At 41.7% G+C, this 15,147-nt stretch overlaps 1 protein-coding gene across 2 annotated transcripts in view; it reads right to left on the bottom strand.

Annotated features, from left to right (window-relative positions):
* RNF185 (ring finger protein 185) overlaps positions 1-15,147 on the bottom strand; it is a 33,490-nt gene that overhangs the window by 13,712 nt on the left and 4,631 nt on the right. For both annotated transcript variants that reach the window (XM_063087447.1, XM_063087448.1), the window contains exon 2: positions 2,399-2,622. In XM_063087447.1, the coding sequence (XP_062943517.1) occupies positions 2,399-2,574 (176 nt within the window). In that variant the 5' untranslated portion in view covers positions 2,575-2,622. The remainder of the gene's footprint in view (positions 1-2,398; positions 2,623-15,147) is intronic.

Genomic DNA, 15,147 nt, shown 5'->3' with positions numbered 1-15,147 from the left:
TGCCAGAGTCCCCAGGGCAACCAGTCATCAAGGAGAAAGAGAAAAGGGGAAAGGAAGAAAAATGCTTTCATTAGCATAAACATTTGATGGGTGAGGTAGGAGCAGCAGAATGGGAAAATAGGAGAAAACTGTGGAGCACTGCAACCCCACTGAGGGTGGCAATACTGGTATCAGAAATTAGAAACGACTGGGCTAAAATCACAGGAAAAATGAAACAATCGTGACAAGACCTGAGTCTCTGCCCCTGGAATCCCACTACTATGTGAAGAATCCCCAGGACCCATACCACCCAGATCCAGCTTCTCTACCAGTTAACCTTTGAAAGGTTTTAGCCTCTGAAGGAATCCAATAAAAGCTTAGGACCCTCTGTGCAGAAAAATCCATACATGCATGCACCTGCATACTATTTTACACTCAATTTCAGTGGGTTCATAGATAGTCCAGATTCAGTTTAACTAAATCTTCAGGCTGTCCTCAGCCTTGAGAGCTCCGCTGGTAAAAAGCAGCTTAAAAGCTCAGGTATAGGGCCAGCCTGTGGCTCACTCGGGAGAGTGTGGGGCCATGGGTTTGGATCCCATATAGGGATGGTTGGTTAGCTCATCGGGTGAGCATGGTGCTGACAACACCAAGTCAAGGGTTAAGATCCCCTTACCGGTCATCTTTGGAAAAAAAAAAAAAAGTTCAGGTATACACTAAAAACATCTTTAAGTAGTGGAAAGGATGGGCATGCTACCTGGCAGAAAGGGCTACCTTCAGCTTAGAGTTGCTGCCCGATCTCTAATTTTTCAAATGAGGAAACCAAGGCTCAGAAACACAAAACGACCTGCCACAGGAAACTATAAACTATAGAGGATAGTTCCTTTCCCAATTCCTGAACCACAGTTTAGCTTCACAAACCAGATATGCAAGCTTCCTGGACCTAACAGATCTGCCTCCAACATTAACCTTGCAATGCAATTCTAAACTGAGCAGAGGGCACCCCAAATCATGGCAGATCTCTACTGGCAACTTCCTTCACAGGCTGCGAGGGAGAAATGGAGGTAAATGAATAACGCTCAGAGGAAAGTTCAGGGTTATAACAATGATGGTGATTCCTCCCATTTATTAAGCAATTACTGTGTGCCAGTCTGTGGCTGAATACTTTTCATTTGTTAATGCCACTGGAAGCACAATTATCTCCATTTTACAGATGTAGAAACTGAAGACAAGCTAGCAGATTTGCTCAGGGACACACTATCCAGACTGGAAGCATCTGTTTCATTTTAGAGTCTGTGTTCTTTCCAACATACCTTGCCTCTTAATTTTTATTTCTCTCATTTCAAGTCCTAGTTTTATGATATCCTGAAGTATCTCCGATTTCTAAGAAAAGGCTGATCACAATAGTTTCCACATAAAACAACGATCAGAGCAAGATCTTCAAGAACAAAAATCTCTGCCCCATTCTATTCATTCACCAATAAATTTCTTTTACACTGTTGCCAACTTAAACTCTCATAAATATTGCTTGAATGATTCTTTCTTCACACCATTTCCCTGCTCCCAAATATTCATTAGCTTAATGTCCTTTCAGTCAAATCTGGGTTTGATAACCTGGCCCAAACCTCCCATAACCAGTCTTGTTCTCTAACACTCCCAACCCCATCCAGGGTGCTGTGGGAGGTATACAGTGGCCTTGGGGTCTCAGATGAACCAAACAGTGCACATTCCTGTCCCTAGAAATTGCCTGCCTTGGTGTAACCCTTCACCTTACCTGGCATTCTCACCCCTCTGCTTACTCAAATCACCCTCCAAAGTTCAGCTCAAAGTCTGAGAGAACAGCAAAACTCAATATTCACCCAAGTTCTCAGAGCCAGGAGAGGCTTCTGTAACCATCAAGGCTGGAATGGCTATGGCCTCTGCCACTTCATTTTGATATGTATACATATACATAAAATATATTAACAATTATTATTATGGTCATAGCTAACACAATATTCACTGCATACTACATACTCTTCTAAGACTTTTACATATTTTGAGTCATTTAATGCTCACAAACAACCCTGTAATATGAGGCAGAGTGTGTGTCAGCACATTGCACAAGGTCATCCAGTAGGGAAGTGGCAAGAGTCAAGATTCTGAAGGACTAAGTCTGCTCCACAGTCCTTACTCATAACCACTATACTATACTGACCTAGGCTCAGCACAGCAAGTGGCAGGTAGTAAGTGCTCACTAAATGGTGAGTGTTATTACTTTAGAGATGGGAGAAGGAGCCCCGGATGGAGACAGGATTTGCCCACAGTCACCAGCTCATCAGGAGCAGAGGTGGGATGGGAACCCAGGTCTCCTGTCCCTTGCAAGACCACGGGCTTTCCAAACTTGCAGTATGTCCTCTGTGGCAGCAGCAGGCACACTGACCAGAAGAGGTGACCGCAGAGGCTGATGACGGCGTCCTTGGCTGTGTCCAGGCAGATATTACACTCGAAGGTGCTGTCCTGCCCTCCACTCTCCCCAGCACCATTGCTGCTTCCACTGGGCCCCCCTGCACTGGAGTTCTCAGGGGATGCAGAGGCTGAGGGCCCTTTGCTTGCCATCCTTGGCTGTCAGCAAAGCTCTGAGTGAAGATTCTCCCCAGGGAAATCCTGAAAGGCAGAGAGACCTTGATTGCCCATTTCTGCAGCCTATTCCCCCTGGCTTCCATGCCAACACCCCCACCTTCTCTTAGCTCCAGAAGCTGATTATGACTGAACCACTGAGCAAACTTCTCAAGGGGCTTTAGAGGATGATAGTCATGGGTCACTACCCAAAGAGCAAGGACTCAGAAACTTACCATGAACGTGGCCCAGAACATATCACACAAATATACAAACTGCAGAGAACATATCACACAAAAATACAAAACAGCCTCCAGATGGTTCTCCACAGAAACTGGGACCCTGTCTCATTTGTCCTTACATTCTCCCACGATAACCAACCCAGACTGATAAATACATGCTCAATTAAGTTGAACATTCAGACTGTCTTCTAACTTTGGACAGCCTCTACAGTCTTCCACACTACAATCTTTTTCATTCCCCTTTCTGCCATGTTGGAATACTAATTACCTTATTTTGTCTAAATCAACTTTTTAGCCTCAATACATTTAAAGAGGAGGCTTATGCACTGCTGTAAATGGAAAACCCATATTACTTACCATAAGTGAAAGATAAATATAGAGGTAATGAAGGAAAAGCTGTTTATCATCATATCACCTGGCACACTCTTACCATGTTTTAGGCAATCTTGATCTGGTCCAATCACTTTAGGAAACTGAAGCCTGAGTTGCCCTGGCTATCTCACTAATGTGAAGCTGAGGCAGGGACTCATTACACCCCTTTTGCTTCAAACCACCACACCACCACAGACCAGGCTGGCCACCAAAACAGACCATCACTGACTACCACTTTCAAGTCAACGAACCCAGCAGGAAGAACAAGGAGGAGGATAAGACCAACACCAAGGGATACCCAGAAATTCTGGGTGCATTCGCACATTAAGAATCTATCAGGAGGGCTGAGCCCGTGGCACACTTGGGAGAGTGCGGCGCTGGGAGCGCGGTGACGCTCCCGCCGCAGGTTCGGATCCTATATAGGAATGGCCAGTGCACTCACTGGCTGAGTGCCCGTCACGAAAAAGACAAAAAAAAAAAAAAAGAATCTATCAGGAGACTGACCTGACCACCTTCAGCATCTCAGAAATCCTAAGTAGGAAATGTTGGCTGGATACCACACTAAGAGAACTGGAGGCATGGATGCTGGCCTTAGTTGAGCCTCCAGCTTACTATGTGGTTTTGGGAACATCCCTTCCCTTCTCCTGGCCATAGTTTTCCCATCTGTAAAATGAGGCATTGGACTACATGGTCTCCTAGGTGACCCATTCCAGCTCTTAAGACAGTGCCGCTCCAGGTCATCTCACCCACTGTCTCCAAAGCAGGCAGCCCCTCCACAAGTCTAGAACTCACCACTGAAGCACCAGAAGACTACCTTGATTTCAGCTTCCAAGGTACAAGGAGATAAAGACCAAAAAGCTGCAGTCTTCCCAAACCAAAAAGCCTGCCTTCCTTCACACGGTGGGCTCACAGCTCTGGGCTCATGGGCATCCCTCACGACAGCAGCTCAGTGATTTGAGCACAGAGAGGAGGCCAGCTCACTGCCACTTTTTCACTCAGTTACATCATTTTACATAATGTCCCAGAAGGGCAGCAGGCTGTTGGCAGCACCAGTGCCTTGCTGGCCTCAACTCTGAGAACTTCCTCTGACCCAGTGCTTCCTCCTTTCCATACATATCTGCTCCCTTCGTCTTAGGACACAGCCTGCTTTTGAGGGCCACATTATAGCCTTTTCTCATCACTCTAGTTCAAGTATCCTAAGTATCTGAACCACATGCATTTGTTTTAAAAAATTTATCTTTTAAAATTAAGAACTATGTATACAGATGTGGAAAGACAACTATAAAGTCAGGTTCACTGATCAACCTCAACAACAGCCTCCTGATGTGATGCAATAGGAAGTACATGGCATCACCAATGAAGCATTTTTGTCTTAAAACATAGACTACATCCAAGCCTCTAAAATGAATTACTAGTTATTCATATTACAGAAAATATGAAGGATACATGCATGTATTAAACAACTCCACGAGGATATAATCAGCCAAACCCTGAATGTGGGACTTTCTAAAGGACAAATAACCCAAGATCTCTAAAAAATAAACAGCATGGGAGGGGTTGAGAGTTATAGACTGAGACATGTGACATACTAACTACTTGCCATGTGTGGCTCTCACTGGAACCAGATTCAAACAAATCAATTGAGAAAACATTTTGTGACATGACTGACAAAAACTGGATTTAGTCTGGGTATTAGCTGATATTAAGGAATTATTGTTAATTTTGTTGGGTATGATAATGGTACAGTAGTTTCCCCTTATCTGCAGTTTCACTTTCCATGGCTTCATGGCTTCAGTTACCCACAGTCAACCATGCTCCAAAAATATTAAATGGAGAGTTCCAGAAATAAATAAATAAATGAATCTTATGAATTATTTTTGGTGGCTGGCTGGCAAGGGGATCCAAACCCTTGACCTTGGTATTACCAGCACCACGCTCTAACCAAGTAAGCTAATCAGCTGGCCCTTAAATGTTAAATTGTGTGTTGTTCTAAGTAGTGTGATGAAATCCTGCACCATCTGCCCTAGATGTGAATCATCCTTTTGCCCAGTGTATTCACACTGTATACACTACCTGCCCGTTAGTCATCAATGCTGTCTGCTCCTGACATCCAGCATTGACATTGTGATGGCTCAGTGACTGAGGATCACCCAAAGCCTCCTTCTGATGTATCATAAGATCCATAGTAGCCTAAAGCCACACCACAATGCCTATGTCATTCTCCTTCCTCACTTCATCTCATCACATAGGCATTTTATCATCTCACCATAATCACAAGAAGACAGATGAGTACAGTATTGATATTTTGAGAGGGAGACCACATTCACTCAACTTTTATTACATATTGTTATAATTGTTTTAGTTTATTATTAGTTATTATTGTTAATCTCTTACTGTACCTAATTTATAAATTAAACTTTTTCATAAGTATGTATATATAGGAAAAAGCACAGTATATATAGGTTTCAGGCATCCTCTGGGGGTCCTGGGATGCATCCCCTGCAGATAAGGGGATAGATAGTGTAAGTATTCTTTTAAATTCTCATCTGCTAGAGCTACATACTTAAGTATTTATGAAAGAATAATAAGATGTTTGGGATGTGCTTTAAAGTACTTAAGAGGGAAAAAATGAAAGGGGAAAGAAAAGATGAAACAAAAACAAGGAAGTTAGTTGTTGGAGCTGGATGATAAATGGGGGTACTAGTTTATTTCTGTGTGTGTCTGAGAATTTCCATAATAAAAGATACTTTTAAAAAAGGTCAGGTTGCTGAAGAGTATGTATATTAACTTATTTGGGTAAAAACAAAGCATGTAAGTGGGTACAATGTATGTTACATTTGTTACAATAATGAATACAAATATTACAAAATGTCCTTTAAAATGTGGAAGAATAAACCAAACTGTTAATGGTGATTATCTCTGTATTGGTAGGGGCTTAAGAGTAATGACATAATTTCTAAGTCTTCCAAGTTTACAAAACTGACATTTTTACATGCTTTACTTTTGAAATCAGACAAAAGAGTAACAGTACACTTGAAAAAATTTGCCCCAATGTTCCAGTTTTCCCCAATCCTGAGAAGCTGAGTTCAAGTCTTGACACTACCACTGACTACTGTCCACATGGTCCTGGTAGATACCCTGACGGCTTGAGTTTCTTTTCTCACCTGAAAAGTGAGAGTATCATGTCTCTTACTGAGGTGGCCCTTTCAGATAACACAGTGACCTGGAGGGCCTACCAAGGTAGGAGAAATCCCGGGACCCAAGAAGGCTCTGCACAGGTTGTACTACACATAGGCATAAGGGGACAACCAGGGTCAAACTAGGTGTCAGGGTGGGAAAGGTCAGGGGACAGTAACAGGTCAGCTCAAAATTTGTAGGGAGTGGCAGCCTTCAGCAGGCCAGGCATTGGGAAAGGCTTGCATGTCCCAATTCTAGGCAGTCTACATCACTTTCATTCTAATTCTTACTAGACTAACCACATGGTCCCTATCTGGGCTCTAGAGCCTCATTCTAGTAGGCATTCAAATATTTGCTGAGTGAATGGGTGCTGGCATACATGACTGGCTTTGGTCACCTCCCAGGCTAGCTACTCATGAACCTCTCTTTGCAACATATCCTGGGCCCACCCCTGGAGCCTCCTCTCCTCTCCTCCTCCCTCTCTCAACACACAGGAACCTCACCACACCAGGGTGGCATGACAGAGATGAGCAGCCTCTTCTGGGGACTATACTGAGCACCTGCTGAACAAAAGAATGTTGCTACAGCTTCATCATCCCAGCAGGACTGATATAGTGGTCCAGAGAATAGAGGGCCCTGGTCGGTTGAGAACAAGACAGAGTAAAAGGGAAACAGACCCTAAGCATACCTGGGCTGCCATCTTGCTAAAATCTCTTCTGATCCCTGTAGGGCCTATGAACTGTGACCTGACCACATAGCGACCTTGTTGTGGCTGGTTCTGAGCCCTTGTCCCTACCCTGACCATTCTTTACTCCTCACCTGAATCCACTTTCTAGTTTTCAAAGCCTATTCATATCTATCACTGCTTCTGATCCTCACCCCATTTTACAGATGAGGACATCAAGATAGGGAAGTTAGAGGACTTTGCTAAGGCCAGGCCGTCATACAGTGCCAAATTCAAACTTCCCAACACAACATGAGCACTCCTTCGACTCTTATATGTTAACCCATTAACGTGCAGCTTTACAAAATTAAATACCTGGTCTTTGTTTTCCTCAAGTTCACTGTGCAGTGTTGTAACTTTTGTGTTCCTTTAAGTGAGTGCAGAGCAAACTCATCACTCATCCATTCACTCATTTAACCAACAGTTCTCTAGTGCCAATTACATTTCAGGTCTGGTGCTACCAACTGTAGAGAGGTCACAAAGAAGACCAAGACCAGCTTGAGGCCCTGGAGTCTAGTACAGAAGCTAAAGAAGGCACATGAACAATTATAAGAATTCTTAACAAGGGGCTCCATCAAACTCACCTGTTTTGTGTGTTTTTCCTAAACAAGGCAGCCCCCCGCCCCCCAGGATCTGGTTCCCAGACACCTTCAGTGTTTTAAATAGGATCTGGATCAGGGCTAATCATCTCTATTTTCTTAATGTGTCCCCCATTTCTTTTTTTTTTTTTTTTTTTTGTGACCGGTAAGGGGATCGCAACCCTTGGCTTGGTGTCATCCGCACCGTGCTCAGCCAGTGAGCGCATCGGCCATCCCTATATAGGATCCAAACCCGCGGCAGGAGTGCCACTGCGCTCCCAAGCACTGCACTCTCCCGAGTGCGCCAAGGGGCCGGCCCTGTCCCCCACTTCTACCCTAGATGACTGAACAGTTTTGGAAACCCCGCTCTAGAAGAGGAGAGAACTATCAATGCACTAAGCAATACCAGTACAACACAGTGTTTGAGTGGGATAATAACCTCAGGGCTTTTCTTTACAACCCCCAGCTACAATAAACAGGAATTATACAGAGGTCAGATAAACTCGGGGGATGGGTGACAAGTCTGCTGAGATCTCAGACCAGCCAGCACTCGGTCCATCTGGAACACAGCTAATGATTTAAGAAACAAGTTCATACCTAGTTATGAAAAACATTCCTAAATTTGAGATGTTCAGGGTGACACATGTGGTGATGGGACTAAAGCAGATTTGCAATACTTAACAATCCCTTAGGAATGCAGAGCCTGACAACCGAAGTTAACTGACCTAGATCCTGACTCCTACTCCCTTCCCAGAGCTGGCCTTTGGTCCACTTGCCCTGGCCCACATCACAGGAACTGAGTAAGTGAGAGAACACAAGAGTTGAATATCCTTGCAGGAACCACCAGGGAACTCCATCTCATGAAGAAATCTCTTGGTAGCATTCTTGAGTTCAGTTCTAAGGCTCTAAGAACCATAGGAATTCATAATCTGACTTCTCTGCCCCTTTAACTCTAAGAATTCCTGGACCAGGGTGTACAGAAGCACTTAAAAATGTAATCTTAATTATGAAGATTCCAAATTTGGGTGATAAATAACTGGCATGATCCCAGCAGAGGTATTGATCCTGTGGGCATATGCTTATTCATGTAGAAGCTTTCGGTCAAGAACCTTGGCATGCCTGAGGTTGTCTGTGCTGCTCATTAGGCTGCTGATGAATCACATGTAGGCAGAGATGTGATCTGCATTCCAAGAATGTCTACATCACACTAGACAGAAGGTTGGAGTGGGAAGAAATCTGAGTAAGTTGACTGGATCTTGGAACATAGAAACCAGTTCTAAAATTTTAGAGTCTAAATGGTGCTTAGGTCCCTAGGCTAGCCTGCTGAGACCTCAAATATAGGACCAAGGGCATGAATAGCTTTTCAGGTCCAGAAGGACACAGAAGGCTGAGAGGATTGGCCTCTTTTCCCTGGGGCTGTACTGTACTGGTCCTTTTCTCTGGTACACTCTAATCTCCCTGTCTATTCAACCAACCCCCCTTCTACCTTCAAAGATTTATTAAAGATCCTATTATCTGCCAGGCACTGAGGATACAGAGATAAAAGGTTTCAGTCTAAACATGGATACTGACAAGTAAACCAACAAGGCAACCCAGTGTAGTGGGCACTGACAGAGGTATGTACATAGTGTGTGAGAGCATGGAATGCTGGGGAGGATGTGGTCAGAGCAGACAGGACAAGTGGACAATTCACCATGCTGAGTTCAGTGTAGCTGGAGCCCTGGGCACATACAGGGATGGTAAGGCAGCAAAGGTGGGGACTGAGGCAGAAGGAAAGGCCTTAGAGTTCTAGTGGCCTTCAGTGCTGGCCTGCGTGGCTCACACTCCCTACTCAGGCACCTAACCCAGACCCACCTAACCTTCCAAAGGGCTCCATGATTTTAATGTCTCTTTCCTCATCCAGTTCCCACTCCCTGGCTAAGTAAACTGGCACATCCAGAGTACAGATTACACAGCTACTAAAAATGGTGCTTCCACAGAGATTTTGCTTACATGGAAATTTAATTACATGATATAATGTTAAGTGAAAAAAGCAGGATGCACAACATAGTATACAAAATTGAACACACTATACAATATCAATAGGTTAAGAATATAATAGAAAAAAAAAAAGGCCAACAATATTAACTGCAGTGGTCTCTGGACAATGGAACAATGGACAAATTTCTTCTTCTTCTTTTTTTTTAAAAGATGACCAATAAGGGGATCTTAACCCTTGGCCTGGTGTTGTCAGCACCAAGCTCAACCAGTGAGCTAACCAGCCATCCCTATATAGGATCCGAACCCGTGGCCTTGATGTTATCAGCACCACACTATCCTGAGTGAGCCACAGGCAGGCCCTATAATGGACAGATTTCTTAAGCTTTTTTTTCCCTCCACACTTACCTGTACGTTCCACTTTTCCATAATGATTATTGTGTTAATACCCAGAAAAAATAAGGAAAAATTTTAAAGGTCCCATACCTTCAGATTTCAACAGAGCAAAAAGAAAGCAATCTGATTAAGAAAATTAACACTAAGGTGTGAATAATCTTAAAATAAAAATCCTCTCAGAAGTTTTAGAATTTTTAAATTTCATCGATTTTGAAAATAAGCACATTCACATGACTCAAAATTCAAAAGGTAAAAAAGGATACAGACTGAAAAGTCTCTCTCCCATCCTGGAACCCAGTTGCTCTGTTCCTCACCTTCGAGACCAATGTTACTAGACTATATCTTTAGGATAAATCCTAGAAGTAGAACTGCAGGGTCAAAGGGTATCTATATTTGTAACTTTGACAGATAGTGCCAAACATCCTTCAGAAAGGATGTGCCAATTTATATTTGCATGAGAAATACATACGAGTCCTTAACATTGACATGTATGTTTTCAAAAAAGAATGTATGCTAAGTCAAATGAGAAATGTAGTGTAGTTATGGTACTCTGGAAAGATATTTTAAATTCACTAATTCATTCACTAATTGTTTAAGACCCATTATGTTCCACACACTACACTAGGCCCTAGAGATACATCAATTTCCAAATGTAACAAATATTTGAGTGGGGATTCTAGGGTCAGCTATTGCTACTTTTTCACATTTTCTTCCACTATTTCTGAATCCAAAGGGTGTTTTGCTCATTATTTTCAGTTTTAAGCTTCAATGATTTTTCTTAAAGATTACCAGGTTTCATTTTAAAAAGAGTGAAATGGATTTGGACTATACCACTGGCACAACTTTTAAGGATCATCCAAGAGGCTGCCTTTTGTCAATCCTTAACCATCTTTAAATGTTCCTTAACTTTTTACGGACTTTTGTCCCTAAAAGACAGTATGGCACAGAGGAATCTGACAGCTTTGAGTTCAGATCTCGGCTCCGTCACTTATCCTGTGACTTCAGACAAGCCATTTGTTCTCTGAGCCTTTGTTTTACTCATCTGTGAAAATGCAGCTATTACCTTCCTCACAAGATAGTTGTAAGAATTAAAGAGATAAAACAGTCAGGGGTTATCATGGCACATAGTTAAGTGCTCAAGAAATGTGAATCCCTCTCCCTTGTAAAGTCTCTCTCTTGAGTTCACTGAAGGCATACTGCTTTTTTATACTCCCCAGAGGGCTATGCAATAAGAAGGTACTTGGTTATTTTGCTGAATGAATAATAACTTCCCTTTCTGAATGTGCGTCATTTCTTGAAAGCAGAGTGCAGGTGAGATATCAGAACTACGTATGTTTATGTGCTGAGAGGAAATACAGAATGTGATGTATTTAGTTCGATTCAGACAAAATCAGATTTCTCCAAAAGTGTTAAAACCAGGGGGCCCCTGTTACACGAGGGTATTTCAAAAAGTTCATGGAAAAATTCAATGAAAAAATAGTATGAATCTTTCCACGAATTTTTTGAAGACCCCTTGTATTTCCTATCACTGTGAATAACATCACCTAACATTCTGCTCAGCCATATACATGAATTATCTCATTTAATCTTCACAGCCTGCCTTGAGGTAAACACTACTATACAGCATCTCCTGGGATGTTAAATTAAGGCTCATAGTAGTTAGGTCACTTGCCCATGGCCACAGAGCCAGTCAGAGGTAAAGCTTCCCAATCCCAAGCCAATGTGCTTAACGCATGGTACTTTACTGATCTGTCCTTGTATATCTCCTCATGCTCAGACCCAGTTTCCAGGTGCCTTACTCAGCACAGGGCTAGGCACCTCAGGAACACCTCACAAATGTGTATGGGTTGACAGATCTGATGTCCAGGAGCTCTTAGAACTGTACAACTCAATATAAATCATTCTAGCCAAATAAAGTTGAGGAAAAGTATCCTATAAGAACAAAACATGCTTCAGTGATTATGTTGTTTAGAAGTGGAAATGTTACATAACAGTTATAAGAGTCAGTATTTTTCTTTTTAAAGCATTGCCCCAAACTGTTAAACAAAGGAGGAAAAAAAAAAAAATCAGGGATCTGCAACCAGGAAAAGATTCAAGTGTTCCAGGGATGGCCTGTGACTCACTTGGGAGACTGTGGTGCTGACAACACCAAGTCAAGGGTTAAGATCCCCTTACCAGTTATCTTTAAAATATATATATATTTTCAAGGGTTCCCAACCTGGTACCCGCCTCTATTAGGGATAACACTCCTCCCAGAGGATCAATTATTCACTGAACTGCCTCCTGCCCACTCTAGTGAGACACCTCCTGCGGCCAAAAGCACAGTGCCTGACAAGGAGTAAATGCTCAATCAATGCATGTGAATAAATGATGGGCATTTGCCAATTTCAATTCAAACCAATAGAGCTGAGGAAAATATTATAACAAAGAAAAGCTCTACAGACTGGACAGATCTCTGTCAAGGGCTATAGATTTCTAGAATAACACAGTGAAAGGAGTAATGTGGAGCCAAATGACTTAGTCTGAGGCTCAACTCTGCCACTCACTAAGCCAATGTTCTCACCTGAAAATGGAGATAATTGTTCTTGCCCTCTCTTTGTTATGAGAAAAGTGTACAAAATAAGTGTTTTGCTTTTGTTTGCATATAGTCAGTGAAACCTCATTAATTCAGATGCTATAAAATCTCATTAATTCAGATTTTACCTGAGGTTGATCTAAAGACCTCTAAAATATTCTGAAGGTACAGTATAAAAACAAAATGAATAAGGCTGACAAAATTTAACCAGTTAAGGAGAAAACTTTCTAAGAGTTTAACAACACCCAGTGTATACCTGACAAAACAATGATCTCACTTCTCCTTTCAATTGGAGGTCCTAAGACCTCCAATGGCAGTGTTAAGAAAAATCAAGAAACTTTCTTAGGCTTTGCCCAGGATCCACTCCTGCATTCAGACAGCTGACCATCCTTAAACACCGCTGCCATGCCAACATCACGAGATGCTTCTGAAGAGCAATTAGGAGAGTATATATTAAATAGTCAGGTACTATAGAGACTACCATGGGAATCAAACTGGTGACTGGTCCCAGGGTAAAATGGACAGCTAATACATTAAGCCATTTCCACAGAAGCAGGCAAGACCTGGCTCAGTGACCACAGAAGTGCTGCTTCTAATCTCTGCATGTCCCTAGGCCAGCTCGGGGACAAGGGCTAAACACTGAGGTGCTTTGCTCCCAGTGACCAGTGAAATGTCATCTCCAGCAGACATGAAGAGGAAAGAAGTAGGATCATGACAGCCAGGCAGCAATTAGGGCCACTTCTGAGAATCTTGATCCAGAAGCCACTTGGTCCCTACTTTAAAGACTACATTTTTAGGGCTGGCCCGTGGCTCACTTGGGAGAGTGCGGTGCTGATAACACCAGGCCATGGGTTCGGATCCCTATATAGGGATGGCCGGTTAACTCACTTTGGAGAGCATGGTGCTGACAACACCAAGTCAAGGGTTAAGATCCCCTTACTGGTCATCTTTAAAAAAAAAAACAACACAAAAACCCTACATTTTTTGGCAATGATTTCTCGGATAGGACACCAAAGGTACAGGTAACAAAAGAAAAAATAGACAAACTGGATTTCATGAAAATTTAAAAATTTTGTGCATCAAAGATACTATCAACAGAGTAAAATGGCAACTGAAAGAATGAGAGGAAATATCTGCAAATCAAATACCTGATAAGGGATTAATATTCAGAATATATAGAGAACTCCTAAAACTCAACAACAAAACAACCCAATTAAAAAAGTGGGCAAATGACTTGAACAGACATTTCTCCAAAGGAGATATACAAATGGCCAATAAACACGAGAAGGTGCTCAACATTGTTAGGAAAATGCAGATCAAAACTATGAGATACTACTTCACACCCATTAGGATGGCCACTATCAATAATATCAAATCTCCAGAAAATAACAAGTTTGACGAGGATGTAGAGAAATGGAACACTGTGCACTGTTGGTGGGAATGTAAAATGGTGCAGCTGCTATGGAAAACCATAAGGAGGTTCCTCAAAAAATTAAAAATAGTATTATCATAAGATCCAGCAATTCTACTTTTGGGTATGTATCAAAGGAATTGAAAGTAGGGGTCTCAGATATTTTTGCATCCATTTTCACAGCAGTATTATTCACAACAGCTAAAACATGGAAGCAATCTAGGTGTTCATTAACACAAATGAATAAAAAAATGTGCTATATACACACAATGGAATATTATTCAGCCTTTAAAAAGGAAGGAAATTCTGCACAACTTGGATAAACCTGGAAGGCATTATGCTAAGTGAAATAAGCCAGTCACAAAAAAATATGACTGCACTTATATATGAGGTACTTAGAGCAGTCAAAACCATAGACAAAGTGGAATGGTGGTTGCCAGTGGCCACGTTAGGAGGGAGTAAGGAGTTATTGTTTAATGAGTATAAAGTCTCAGTTTTGCAAAATGAAGAGTTCTGGAGATAAGTGGTGATATTTCCACAACAATATGAATATACTTAATACCACTGAAATGTACATTTAAAAATAGTTAAGATGATAAATTTTGTTATGCGTATTTTACCACAATGGAAAAAAACCCCTACATTTCCATAAAAGGTTATATATTATGTAATTCCCTTAAGGAAATTATCTAAAATAGGCAAATTCATAGACCTAGAAAGTGGATTAGAGGTTACCAGGAGCTGATTGGAGGGGAGAATAGGGAATTATTGCTTAAAGGGTACACAGTTTCTGTTTGGGGTAATGAAAAACTTTTGGAAATAGACAGTGGTGATGGTTACACAACATTGTGAATGTACTTAATGCCACTAAATTGTACATATAAAAATGGTTAAAATGGTAAATTTTATGTAATGTAAAAAAGTTAAAAAAACCCTGTTTTTTATTTAAAAAATCAAAATTACATTTCCACCTCACTAAGACCATGCTGAGTGCTCATTATACACCTTATGTCTACACAGTAAGACTTACTGGTTTACTGAAAAAGTGAATGGTTAAGGAAATGGAAATCTATGCAGGCATTAGAAGTAATGCTTACAGAAGAGACTCAAAAACATTGCAA

Source organism: Cynocephalus volans, chromosome 2 (genome assembly GCF_027409185.1).
Source record: "Cynocephalus volans isolate mCynVol1 chromosome 2, mCynVol1.pri, whole genome shotgun sequence".
NCBI classification, from domain to species: Eukaryota; Metazoa; Chordata; class Mammalia; order Dermoptera; family Cynocephalidae; genus Cynocephalus; species Cynocephalus volans.
Note: the sequence above shows the minus strand (reverse complement) of the source record. Positions and strands in the feature narration are given on the sequence as shown.